The 13527-nt window shown below is 37.6% G+C and overlaps 1 protein-coding gene across 1 annotated transcript in view; it reads left to right on the top strand.

Annotated features, from left to right (window-relative positions):
• LOC121296241 (protein outspread-like) overlaps positions 1-13527 on the top strand; it is an 88608-nt gene that overhangs the window by 57126 nt on the left and 17955 nt on the right. The window contains exons 9-15 of the mRNA XM_041221584.1: positions 4871-5065; positions 6011-6079; positions 6205-6294; positions 6634-6743; positions 7191-7707; positions 8162-8299; positions 10518-13379. Of these exons, the coding sequence (XP_041077518.1) occupies positions 4871-5065; positions 6011-6079; positions 6205-6294; positions 6634-6743; positions 7191-7707; positions 8162-8299; positions 10518-13379 (3981 nt within the window). The remainder of the gene's footprint in view (positions 1-4870; positions 5066-6010; positions 6080-6204; positions 6295-6633; positions 6744-7190; positions 7708-8161; positions 8300-10517; positions 13380-13527) is intronic.

The raw sequence follows: 13527 nt of genomic DNA, 5'->3' as shown, positions 1-13527 counted from the left end.
GGTCAATAGTAGCTCAGCTCTTCAGGGTCCTTATTTAATTACACTATGTGATTTTTTTTTTTTTAGTGCTGTCCCTTTATAGCGCTATTGTCGGGAGCCATAGTTGGCGCCGTATATTAAGAATGAAAGTGCTAGTCGAAAATGGGAGCCATGACCGTACAACTGTGGTATAAAGGGCTGCTTTATAAAAGTGGAGCACTGTACTGCGGTGTTAACTCCATTCTTAAAGAATGATGAATTTAAATATTGTATTGCTATTCTTAAATGAGCATTATACTTAGTAATAGTAATGTCCCATATTGCTGCTCTTCATTTGTTATTAAACTTCCATAATGAACATTTTCATTTTGCTTCGCTGCAAGTGTAAACAGCTGCTTCCTGATACCTTATCACTAGCTGTGGTGCAGGCCTGTTTCATGGTCTAGCCTCACTCTGGTGAACCATTGACTGACACCAGAAGTCATACGGTACCAGGAAACAGCTGTGTAAACTTTCCACATGTTTAGAGGGATACTTGACAAATCTCAATATCCTTAATTAAAGTAAAAAAAAAAAAATAAATAAACTAAATAAACAAAGAGCAAAGGCCTTTGTTAAATTGTTAAAAGGAACGGTGATGGGAAATGGCCTTGGCTATCACTGCTTTTAAATGTGCGTTTCAACTACATACTCATGTTTATCACCAAAATATACTTTAAACTTTTTAATATACCTAGTAATTGATCAAAGTCGGGAAATTCAGTATGTGTAGCCCCCACTACAAATGGTTAAAAGATGCAGAGCACTAATATACTCGACCTGTACCTGTTTAGCTCTGGTTGTAGTGTGTATGTCAGGTTAAATTTACATAACATGGGGATGGCTGTGAGAATCAACTTCCACAATAGCAGAACTTGTAAGTGAAGGCCTGTCAGACCTGCTTGTGGGTGACGTCAGACCAGGAAGAGAGACGCACAGTACTGGGGTGTGAAACGCTGATGCGTGAGTTTATTGTAAATAAAAGGTTTGATCATAAAACAAAACACTTTTCAATAAGAAAACAAAATGGCACAGTGACCAAAATAAACAGACAAAACAAAACACAGAAACAAGTAACGTGCAGCACGAATAGAGAGATTGTTTTCTCTAGTATGTAACTTCACTCGCGCCTCTGAACCAAAACCAACCCTGTTCAGCCAAAGTTGCGGGTTTTTATACATGGATACACATTCTGCACAAGTTTAGCATGAATGGGGAATTTTAACCCCATCTATGCTGTAAAATAATTAACAAAGCATTGTGTTTTTGCACACTGAACAAAATCACAACTAGGGCTTCTGATTTTCGGTTTTAACCAATAAAACCCAATAAAACATCCTGATACAAAATAAATGAAATTGGTGGATAGCCAGTAAACACCAGAAAAACTGTGGAAATGGTTAATCAATTCAAATTGACTTTACCCTTTTTAGGTTAGAAAATAAAACCTAATACCAAAATAATAATAAATACATTTCTCAGTGCTGCTGGGCAATGTCCCGCCTTCCTGACTTGGATCTATCATTGATTCCTTCTGAATAGTTAAAACCCGCCCCAATTACTGAGTGTTGGCACATTCCTACATTTCTATTGGAGACTCCGCTTGCGAGATTTAAAACGAGATTGCAATTAGGATGGAGGCTTGTTAGCGGGATTTAAAGCTGTATTAGAGTTGATACGGAGGAATTGAAACAGAATTATGGTGAAATGTACAAAAATGCCTACACACAAAAACCCCAGAAGAATGTACCCGTCACCATAGGGATTTATTTATGGAAGACAGCAAAGGAAAGAAGGTACAACTTAAGTGTGCAAGTACTGTCAAGTTACTACTATACATATTTTGACAGAAAAAAACAAACACTCAGGCATTTTGGAAAGTCCAAACACTAATTTCATACAGTAGATCAAAAACGAAAGCCCCCAAAAATTTTTTTACATAAAACTCAAAAATAGCTTAAATTAAGCACCAAAAAATACAATTAATAAAACCCAAAAAACAGAAGCCCTAATCATAATACACCAAATCAATACAAAATAACACAAACTACACACAGAATGCCAGAACACCAACTATTTCTTTTATTTTTCATTTTTATCTGTGTTCCTATCTAAGTGCTGGTTATTGATGGGTAAACAAGAAGTGCATATATATGAAAATTATGGTCAAATGTGTTCTGGTTTAAATTCCAAAGGGGCTAGATATTACTTTTGTACCACAGATGCAGAATGACCAAGTAACTTGGCAACTGGTCCAACACTGCAGCAGCTGATAAGAAAGATGAAATTGCATTGTAACTCTGAAGCGAACAGAAGACAAAGCCATGTTGTGGCTTGAACTGGTTTCAGGAAACTAGGTTTCAGACCACTACATGACACATCAGGGGAAACTTGGGGTTTGGTACAGCAAAATTGCCACAAACTGGGTCTCCCTGTCTCCTGGAAACAGGTTTGAAGTCACTGTTCCTGAAAAAAGGACTTTGCTATTTCTGTTTGAATTATAAAAGTGGAGGGAACACAAAGTGGCAGAAATTAAGAATTAAGAAAAATTCTTGCTTATATAACAATGGCAAAACCACAATTTAGCCACAATGTTAAGTACTCTGGTAGTTCTCATATATATTATATATTTAATATTGAGTAGAATCAAAGCTAGTTAAGCCTTGAAATTAAATATAAGTTTTACTGCCTACCTGAAAAGACCACAGTATGTAAAAAGCTTTTTTAAATCATGCTACAGTATGCCAATTTATGGTTCCCAGGCCAGTGTATTTTGTTTGAGGTTCTTTATTTATTGATGTACCGTATTATTTCAATTTGGCGCCGCCCTTGAATTAAAGACACCCTCATATTGAAGCCACAGTCATATATCAGCTTTATAATAGAGGCCGTCCTCGAATAAACGCCGCTATCAATAAAGAAACATTTTAAGGTATTTTTTTTCTCCCCATACTAAAAAAAACACACAGTAAATGCGCAACAGTGACTATTTACATGTAACGCCCCCGAGAGACGTGAGACTCAATCTAGCACGTAAATTTTATTTTATGATAGTACAGTTCTGAAAGAAAATGCAAGATAAACTACGTACAGAACAGCAGTCCTGAAGTTCTTATAGGTGGTTTTGTTTTTAGTTCAATTGTAGTTCCCATACTCAATCCCATACAAATAAAAACAATGCGCTTACTATCTTTGAGAAGATTTAGTTTTGGTTTCTCTTGCAGAGAAATTAAACAAGCAAGTAGGATATGTTGTAGTTTTTACAGAAATCAAACTGGTATTCTGAGGTAATTTTTGGTGCAGAAAAACATCTACGTCACACCCTTGAATTGAACTGCCACACCAGCGGTGCCCCCCCCCTTAACAACCGATACATACTCCTGATTCACTGATACAGTAATCCCTGACCTTCCAACTCGCACCTAATAGGCTCTCTGTAACTGTCGCCGATAAATGTACTGTAGTCAAAGTAGGTTAGCCAGACACACTGCTACATACAGGTAGGCTACCATATTACAGAAAATTAGCAACTGCAATACTTCTAAAATGCTATAAATCATGTAAGAAAATATTGAAGTGTTTGAAAATTGTAGTATTATTAATAAAGGTGGCCCTCGTATAAAGGCCCCCCTCTTTTAAGGTCCGCATTCATTTTGATCAATTTAAAATAAACGCTGTGGCCCAAAATTCAAAAATACCGTATTTTATCCAGGATAAAACCTTTTAAAATGATGTAATCTAAGTATCCTGGGAGACAACAATACTGAATGTGGTTGCCAAGATATTACCAGTATACATATTAGCAGGATGAGTCGGTTTTGAACACAGATATTCACTATGTAACTCCCACTGCCATACACAGGTTGTATACCTCTGTGACAGGGTAGCCGATGTGGTGACGTCAGGCCAGAATGCACCAAGAATAACAGATGCAGTACTGCAGGGCAAAAAGACACAGCATGCACCATTTGTTTAAATAACAAAACAAAAAAAAAGGCTTTAACAAAATAACGCTCACAGAGTAAAGTAAAACAGGTACACAAAAACAAAAACACTAATCACAGAGGTCAGGCTGGGCAGATCGCTTTCACTGATTCTATGTATATTTTAGTTTTTGTTTTTAATCCACTCGCTCACTCTCGTTCCTCCAGCACCCACACCCACACCTTTTGCAGCCAAAGCTGCAGGTCTTTTATATCATGGCCGAGGGGTTAACTACCTATTAATTCTGTCATTACCCCTCGGCCATAGTCTGCACAGGTAGATCTATTATGCATGACTGCCAGCCAATTCAATAATTACTAGCTGACTGCCACACATTCACACAAGGTATTTGAATGTGGATGGGGCTTCCCATCCACGCTGCCAAACAAAAGCTACGGCTCTCGCCATCATATATTTACAAATAATACATATAAATAAATCATAATACAACAAAACAAATACAAAACAATAAATTGCACAGGGGTGGAGGGGTACCCAGTTCTAAAATAAACAAATAATGTACAGGGCTCCTTGCCCTGTTACAGCATCATCCTGGGAGACTGTAAATAAAACAATGTGTGCAGTCACATTAAATAAATGCTAATATATTGCTATAATTGGTGGCATATGAAGCCTGTAGAAGTCTGCTGTAGTACATTGATTTAATAGATGCAGAAATACAGGTAACAAAAGGCATGCTACATTGGAATGTTACATCCAGCTGAATGCTTTGATTGTATGCTTTTGTGATGGTCCCGATTCTTCATTTAAAAAAAAAAAAAAAAAAAACGATTAGTCTTTTTTAAAAGTCTGCTTATGAATGAAAAAAAAAAGTTTGGAACATTTTCACAGATGAATTCAAACTGTTAAAAGCTTTGTAAACGGGGACCCTATATTTCATAACCCAATGAGACAACTAATACATGATATAATGTATTCAGATTCAAAATCTACCCTGAAGCAGAACACCTGTAGTCTTTCATGCAGTGTCTTGCTCTTTTTACAGCCAGATCTGTTGAACTTCAAGAAAGGTTGGATGGTTAAATTGGATGAGCAGGGACAGGTAAGTTATTTTGATTTTCAATCTGTGTAATATCCCTTGTTATAGTACATTCCCTTATAAAAGTGTGCCACAGTAATTTAGCAGTGTTCACATGATTTTTCCCCGTTAGTATGCATCTACCATAGTTTACCATGGTTTGCTGTGTTTATTAATATGTTTTATGATACCTCTCTGGCCATCACATTTTGCTATTCTATATGTTGACTCCTTTTAAATCCCTTCTGATCCTGTGCATAGTGCTTTTTTTCCCACATGGCAGGGCACCCATCCACCGTGTCAGTGGTTCGAGGAGCATGGCAGAGATGAACATCTGACATGTCCTCCACAATATTCTGACTTTAAAACGTAAAATGACTTATTTACATGCATAAAAGATGTGAGAGTCACCATGGCACCATATCTTTAAAGCAAAAGCATTTTCTTTGATATTTGCGGACACTGGCCGATGAAAGCATGACACTTGGCAGTCAGCATTGGAAGAAAATGTTCCTTAATGCACAAATGACAACATGGTTTTTCTGCATTAGTTAAGCTATTCCATATAAATGACTGAAGGAAGTTGCTTACCATTTTCACATTACAAGTATATTTTTGCTCGTTATGAACCAAACCTGACCTTGACTTGATTAAGGGGGCACTAATAGGTATCTTTTATTCTTATATGGAGCAATATGGCTAATGGCTAAGCACTCGGCTTTGAGTGAAATGTTTTCTAACGCAGCTCGTTATTTTCTTAGCAGTGTTACCTGGCTTATACCAGGACTTACAAGTCTGTTTCTATTAACTAAAGTTTCTTTTTATTTTTGATTTAATGTAATTTTGCTTGCATACAGTTTAAAATGGTTGTGTAAAATCCCAGTCATCAAATGATAGTATTTTTATATTGCAATGTTTAGACAAATAATATAAATGTGCCATTTCTGCTTATTTGTGTTTCTTTTCAAGTGGAAGAAATACTGGTTTGTTCTTACTGACCACAGTCTACGATACTATAAGGATTCAATTGCTGAGGAGGTGAGTTGTGTTTTTAATAAGATATGCAAATAGTTTTGCCTAATTTTCTGATAATATTGTATTTGTTTGTGGTTTAATAGTAATCACCTTTAACAGCCTGTTAGTAATTCAGTTTTCTTTTTCAGGCTTCAGACCTGGATGGTGAAATTGATTTAACTGCGTGCTACAATGTCACTGAATACCAGGTTCAAAGAAACTATGGCTTTCAAATTCATGTAAGTCCAATTGAATGAATACTCTGGGGTATATCTAAATACCGCCATTATTTATATTGCGTATGACGGTTATTAAAAGGAAACCTATAACAACGTGTGGTCTCTGGAGTGTAATTTAGTCTTTAAAATGATTTAAATCAGAGGGGTGCCGTTTTAAGCTTTTCAACTTCAGAGGGTCCCGTTTTAAAAATGCTGACAATGACAAAGGGTCAAATAACCTGTATGATGCTCTCTCAGAAAATTTAAGGATTTGACATCGGTATAAACTCTTTAGTTGTTGCAACTCTTTTCTAAGAACAGTTGACTTTTTGCATCATCAGAAGTGCTCCTTCTTTTCAGACGCAAGAAGACGTGTACACGTTGTCCGCCATGACTGCTGGAATACGACGGAATTGGATCCAAGCCTTGATGAAAAATGTCCGCCCCTCAACTGCTCCTGATGTTGCTAGGTGATCATAAACAGTATTGCTTATGTTGGTGACTGTGGTGTTTTGAATAATGTATTATAAACTTGCTGTACAATTTTTTCCAAAAATGGTGTCTTGCATATTGCCACAAAAGTTGGAACATATAAAACGTTTTAATATTGTATTATTTGTAGTTTATTATTTTTTGGAATTAACAACTTTGGTAAAATTGTTCAGGCGGTGGCTGGCCAAGTTGGGTCCTCATCTCAAGGGATCAGTTGCTTGGTAACATTCATTTAACTCTTATTGATGTCTCATCAGTAATAAGTCAGTCAGGACAGCTTGGCGTTTTAATTTGGGTAGAAAAGCAGGGTTTATATAAAAAAAAATATATTAAAAAAATATATATTTGTCAAACTGCTGTAGTGTGACATGCTAAATAGTATTTTTGTTTGTTTGTTTTTAAATATTTTTTTTTCCCATTACAAGCCTGCCAGATGAACATGGTTCATCCACCCCCTTGGATGCGCTGTTGAAACCAGATGTGACCCAGGACTCGCCATCTTCTGGAGCTTCATCTGTAGAGCGAGAAGCCGGGCAGAAGAAGAGCCGCATCCGCGAGAGGAGGAGAGAAGGGCGATCTAAAACTTTCGATTGGGCTGGGTTCCGGCCGATTGCCCAGGCCTTGGCGCAGCAGCGAGCATCTGAGACTGAGGCTTTTCAGAGCAACCTCACGGACTCTGACCGGACGAAGAGGCGCGAGGAACGCAGGAAAAGATATGAAATTACATCCAGCGCACCCGAGGCTAACAAGACGGACTTTGAAAGTTGTAGCTCCTCATCTTCACTGGATAGACAGCAGAAAGTACAAGAGGAAATCGAACGGCACTGGCAGCAGGTTGAAAAGACCCCGATTAGAAAAGAACGGCACGTTCTTTTAGCAACAGCGTTTCAATCCAAAGAGACAGCAGAACTGGAACGGCTGTTAGAAAGTCATAAGATAGGGGTGAGTATATCAAAAACACTTTACTGCTGAATGTGTAACTGAACAGACTGTAAGGTTTAGAGAAAAACACTCAGTGTTGCACATTGTTGTGCTTTTTTTTTTTTTTGTCAACAGATTAAAAAAAAATATTTGCATTCATAGTCAGAGGAGTGCAGGTAAGCATCCTGCCTGTGCAAAGTAGCTGATCTTCACTGGGGATTCCACCAGGAGCATCACATTGACTCTGGTGCTCCTGCGGATTAGGGAGGCAAAACACTGCTGAGACTTTCACCTTATCGTGCTCCAGCATTTGGTTTATGAATGTGCATGAAAAGGAAAACCATTAAAGCAAAATTTGTCCATTGAAAGATTTGCAATTTTAAGTAAATTTAATGTCTGAAGGCAGTTTGACTTTAATGGCGATAGTTTCATAAGAATTCTTCTCTCCATTTTTTTTTTTAAAACTGATTTTTAGGTAGAAGAGCTAAAAAGTCAATTGGAAAGTTGTCATCAGCAGCTAGCAGAGTCAAACCAGCGTAAAATGCATCTGGAGTCCCAGCTGAAAACTGCTTTGGAACGCGAGCAGCAAGTCCTTGCGGGGTACATCTCACCAGTAAGTCAACCTCACAGCATCTCAAACATATGAACAGGACTTCCTTCCTTTAAACCGTCTTTGCATGTCGTATTTATAAACTGACAACTTACCAAAACCAGCTTGCATGGACAGCTGCATGAAGACATACAAGGAGCAGAATCATTCCATTTGCTTCTACTTGTTCATTTTTTTTGCTGTCTTTTGTAAGTCTGCAACTAGAAAATAAATTAAGTGTTTGTATTCAAGCGCCTATACTATTTAGGTGCTCCATAACATTTAAACAAGTTCTGGTTTAGTATGGTTACTCTTAACGCTTTATAGCTGAAAAGCATGTTTTTCAATGTTGGAGTTGCTGTCACATGTACAAGACAGCATATGTGGTGTACATTGTGTAACATGTTTTTCCTCTGTCAATGCCGGCATGCTGATAAAACTATTCATGTTTTATTAACAACCTAGACATTCATATGTATAATATCATTTATTTTCCATTTTCTAAAAATGCATTTACCAGTAGTTTCATTTCATGAATGTAGAATTGCTCATACTGTTCAGAACAAATATAACCAAATGTTGTGGTCAAGTTTTCTGTATATTTCGAAGAAAATCACACTTTTACACCAGTTTTTTCCATTGTGTATTAGTCGCGTCAAGATAGATTTCACATACCAGAAGGCTGCAGTATTTGTATCTTTGAAATCGGGTTATAATTCAACTGTTAGTTCCCGTATTGGGAATTGTAGATGCTGTTTTGGTTTACTAAAGGTGGTCAGAATGATTAAAAGGTATACACGTTTATGGCAAATGCATTCTCTGTAAATTAGGTTTGTGATAGTAAAACCTATGTTTTTAAATTCCCTTAGCTAATACTGACTTTTATTTTTTATAAATGACAGCAATTTTATATATATATATATATATATATATATATATATATATATATATATATATATATATATATATATATATATATGTGTATATATATATATATATATATATATATATATATATATATATATATATATGTTGTTAGTTTTATTTTATTATTATTATTTTTTTAACAAATTTTGTAAGGCTTTTGCAACACCTCTCAATATGACATAACCACAAAGCAGTAATGTTCATGGATAAATATTTGCGCATGGTTTCTTTCATGGTTATTTTTTATTAAATGAAAATACACTTCTTTTTTATGAGAGTTTAGATTTTCCAGGTTTCTTTTGGTATTTCTGGTATTTTTTAACATAATTGCAACCGAAAGCAAGTGAATTATATTTGTAAGTAAAAACAGTGGTCAAACGTTGTTACAAGACTTATCTACGTACAAAAACATTAAAAAGATTATCTTCCTGTGATAATCAAGTAATATAAAAGCTGAACATGCTGATTTAGCTTATTCTTGTATTCAGTTATGTATACTAAATAGTAAGCCCCAGTAACCTCTATTGACAGTAGTAGTATGCTTCCAATCACAATTACTGAATACTAATTTTGCATTACTTACTCCATAAAAAAACTCTAACCTGTTTATATGCATGTTCTGTTGTGATTTACTAACTGCAGTCCATTCATTCTTTTTTTGTTTTCCAATACTTTCAATTTTGACTTCCTTCCAGCAGAGAACTGGAAAACTTTATTTGGTCACACTTTATTTTAAGGGCCACGTTTTTAGTTTATTAACTCTGAGAAAATGTTGTTCATTTTGAGCTAAGGGTTATACATTAAGGTCTTTGTAAACAAATGTAACGGATTCTGTTCCCTGTCGGTGAGATCAGGTTAAAAGCTCTCTAACCGTGAAAGCAGACCAGCCCAGCTCTTTTGCCTTATGGTTAAGACGCCCGCTAATAAAAACCTGATTTAATTTGCTAAACATTACTGCAGTAACAATTTGAACCGATTTCAAATAGATTAATTGATACTCCATAAGGTTCTGATGTTTGCAGCTTTAGCTGGCCTATTATATATTAACTAACAATTGACAGAAAAAGAAATCGTGTATAATAACGTGTTTATTAATTGGTTGTTAATAGTTAATAGGCGGCCCATAAAATAAAGCGTGACCCTTCTTTTTCAACAAAGTTTTACTTTTTTTTTTTTATTATTGTTGAGAATATTACAAAAATAAAAGTTTTAATAGTTATGCAATTTTTCCAAAATAAGCAAAAATTAAGCTACAATTAAATAAACTTTTTACTCGTGCTGAATGTTAACCACTGTCTGGCCCCCCTTTTCTAAGCTGGAGTCCACTTTGGGTCATGAGGCAGAACTTGAGACCCAGAAGCAGAGGCAGGAACTGCTCAGTTCTCAAGCCCAGAGCCTTACAAAGAAGTACCAAGAAACTAAAGAACTCCTACAACAGCAAGAAATCAAAAAGCGCAGCCTGCAAGCTCAGCTGGGCTTCTCCCTTTCGGAGACACCTGGGAAAGAACTGTCCCCAACTGAAGATCGGAAGCCCTTGCTGGAGGAAACAAGCAAGGACAGGGTTGAGGAGTTGCCAGGAAACACTAATGCATTGACCATAGTGCTGAAGGACAGCGCAGACACACTGAAGGAAATTGAGGGTCTTCTAATGGGAAATCCTGTGTCTCTAAAGCACCTTGTGAAATTATTACATAGTATATCCCCATTGAATTCAGAAGATGCTAAAAAGCCAATTTTAGAACCCAAGCCGGAGATTGCTGGAAAGTGCTGTCAGAAACTCTGTGACCTCTTAAAGCAACAGCACATAGCTGAAAACGAGTCTCTAAAGCACCACCTTATGAAAGCTGAGGAAAGGGTTAAGGAATATGAAGCTCATCTGGAGGGGGTGCTGGGTAGGGAACAGAAGCAAAAGGTAGATTCTTTAAAGAGCTGCACAGCTTTGAGACAGATGGAAGAGCATGTGGAGTTGAGCGAGGTGACAGTAAAGAGGCAAGCCCAAGATATTGAAATGTTAACCAACGAGAACGAAGTCCTACATCAGCGCTACCAGGAAATAATGAACCAGCTTACAGAAGCGGATAGGGAAATAGAAAGACTCAAGTTAGAGTTGTTGAATGGCCAAGGCGGGCAGCAGCATCTGCAGGTTGTTGAAGAGCTCAACAAGACCAAAGCTAGGCTGGCAGAAAAAGAGGCAGACAAAGAGGTTTATGAGAAAGAACTGAATAAAAAATCTCAAAAGTTACAAGAAGCTGTAATTAGGTTAGAGGTGCTGGGCAGCAGCTTGAAAGAGACTGAAAGGAAGCTACAGCTGAGGGAAGCAACACTGCAAGGTCTGGGGTTCCAGATATCTACAGAAGATGGCACTCGGCTGCTTCTAGAAGAGAAAGAACAGATTTTTCTGCAGTTGGACGTTGCTCAGGAAACGCTGTCAGAACAGGAGAAGCAGCTTAAATCCACAGAGCAGTCTTACAGGGAACTTCAGTGCCAATACAGAGAACTAATGTTAAAAAACGAACAATGTGAAACGTTCTACGGCCAAAAGCTGTTGGAGGCCGAAAATAAAATGAAAAAGCTTCAGGGAGAGATTGGGGGAGCGAGTGTAGAGGAGGGAGGACATGGTTCTGAAATAAAGCAAGAACTTTCAGATGAAGAGAGGAACAAGCAGGTCGTTGAAAAGATTAAACTTGAGTCGGCAGCACTTAGTAAAGTAGCAGAGGTTTTAGGGAAGACAGATTTTAAAATAGAAAAGGCACTGGATGCGTTTACGAGTACCGTTAAGGGTATTGGGTCCACAGTAGATTCTTCCAAAGAAGAGGGCCCTGAATTGTCACTTCTCAAGAAGATACTACTAGAAGGGGAGTTCTGGGTGAATATGTCAAACCTTTCTGATACCAGCTCTTCAGAGTTGAAAGAGAATGAGTTGAACAGTTACTTGAGTAAAGCATCAGATAGCGTGTTAGTGAAAAACAAAATGTTATTTTTAGCCCATAGGCTTTTCCATCTGCCTAATGCACACCAGCCTCAGTTAGAGCTTGTTAAAAATGCTGAAGGAGCCATTGAAGAAACTGTAAAGGATCAGGCAGAGGCTCAGGGGATGTTAAAGTTTGAAGTCAGTGAGGATATTCAAAGAGAAGTGAGCACAGAAGGTAAAAATGAGGAAGTTGTTTCTTCTTTGTTCAATTGGCTCGATCATGAAACAGATCACCAAGTTAGGACAGAACTTGTACAGAATCTGCAGAAGAAAGTTTGCCTGCTAAATCAAATTGCATCTAGCATACAGGCTTCTGCAAACAACGAGCTGATGTCTTTGTCTTTAAAGCTTTTCGATAGTTTGGACAGCAAAAGGGACTCAAATGGACGTTGGCTGGCCATTTTGCAGGATGCAGTAATGCAGGCCCAACTGTTGTACATCACCTGCAGGTTAGAAACCAAGCATAAAAAAGAGCTTGCAAAGTTAAAAGAGGATCAAACTAAGCAGATAGCAACTGAAACAGACCATAAACAGTGTGCCGATTTAAAAATGCAAAACAAAGAATACAAGGCAGTGTTAGAGACTGTGAAAGAGGAGGTAGCAGGGCTGGTAAGCTCAAAAGGTGAAGAGAATGTAACGATGACGCACATTCACATTGAGGGAGAGCCAATTGATTCTCTGGATAAGGCAATAGAAATTCAGGACATGGCGGCCAAGCACAAGAAGGAACTCAGAGACGTCAAGGACACCTACGAACTTGAGGTTGAGAAACTGAGGAAAGAGATAGCAAAGGCAGAAGAAATCCTGAAATTAAAATCAGAGGAGAATGTTAAGGAAATTGACTCCCTTACCATCTGTATGGAAAACCTGGCAAAGAAGCACAAGGTGGAAATGATAAGGCAGCAGGAAGAATATGCAGCAGAAAGGAAGATCCTGGAAGCAAGACACACAAAGGAAATCGAGAAGCTACAAAATGAAATGGTTGAGCAGGCCAAGCTAGAACTTGCTGAGGGAGTCGTGCTCATGGGAGAAGAAGGAACTACCGCTAAAGATAATGAGACACCTTCCACTTCATGGCACAAAGAGAAGATTCGGGAGCTGGAATCTCAGATTAGTACCATGAGAGATGTAATGAAGCAACGTGAACGTGAAGGAGACTTATCCTCTATTCAGCAGAAATATGAAAAAGACCTGGAAAACCTGAAGGTGGCCGTGTTATTATTTCTCCTTTCTACATGTCCCCGTAGTGTTGCATGGTGTTGACCCTATTTATGCATGGTTTTTTGTAGTCTCCTGATGTGTTCAGTGTGTACTGAGGAGCCCATTTCTTCTCTAGTCTATGAAGCCTTTTTCC

This window comes from Polyodon spathula, chromosome 21 (genome assembly GCF_017654505.1).
Source record: "Polyodon spathula isolate WHYD16114869_AA chromosome 21, ASM1765450v1, whole genome shotgun sequence".
NCBI lineage: Eukaryota > Metazoa > Chordata > Actinopteri > Acipenseriformes > Polyodontidae > Polyodon > Polyodon spathula.
The sequence above is the reverse complement of the archived record's forward strand: the minus strand, read 5'-3'. Positions and strand labels throughout refer to the sequence as shown.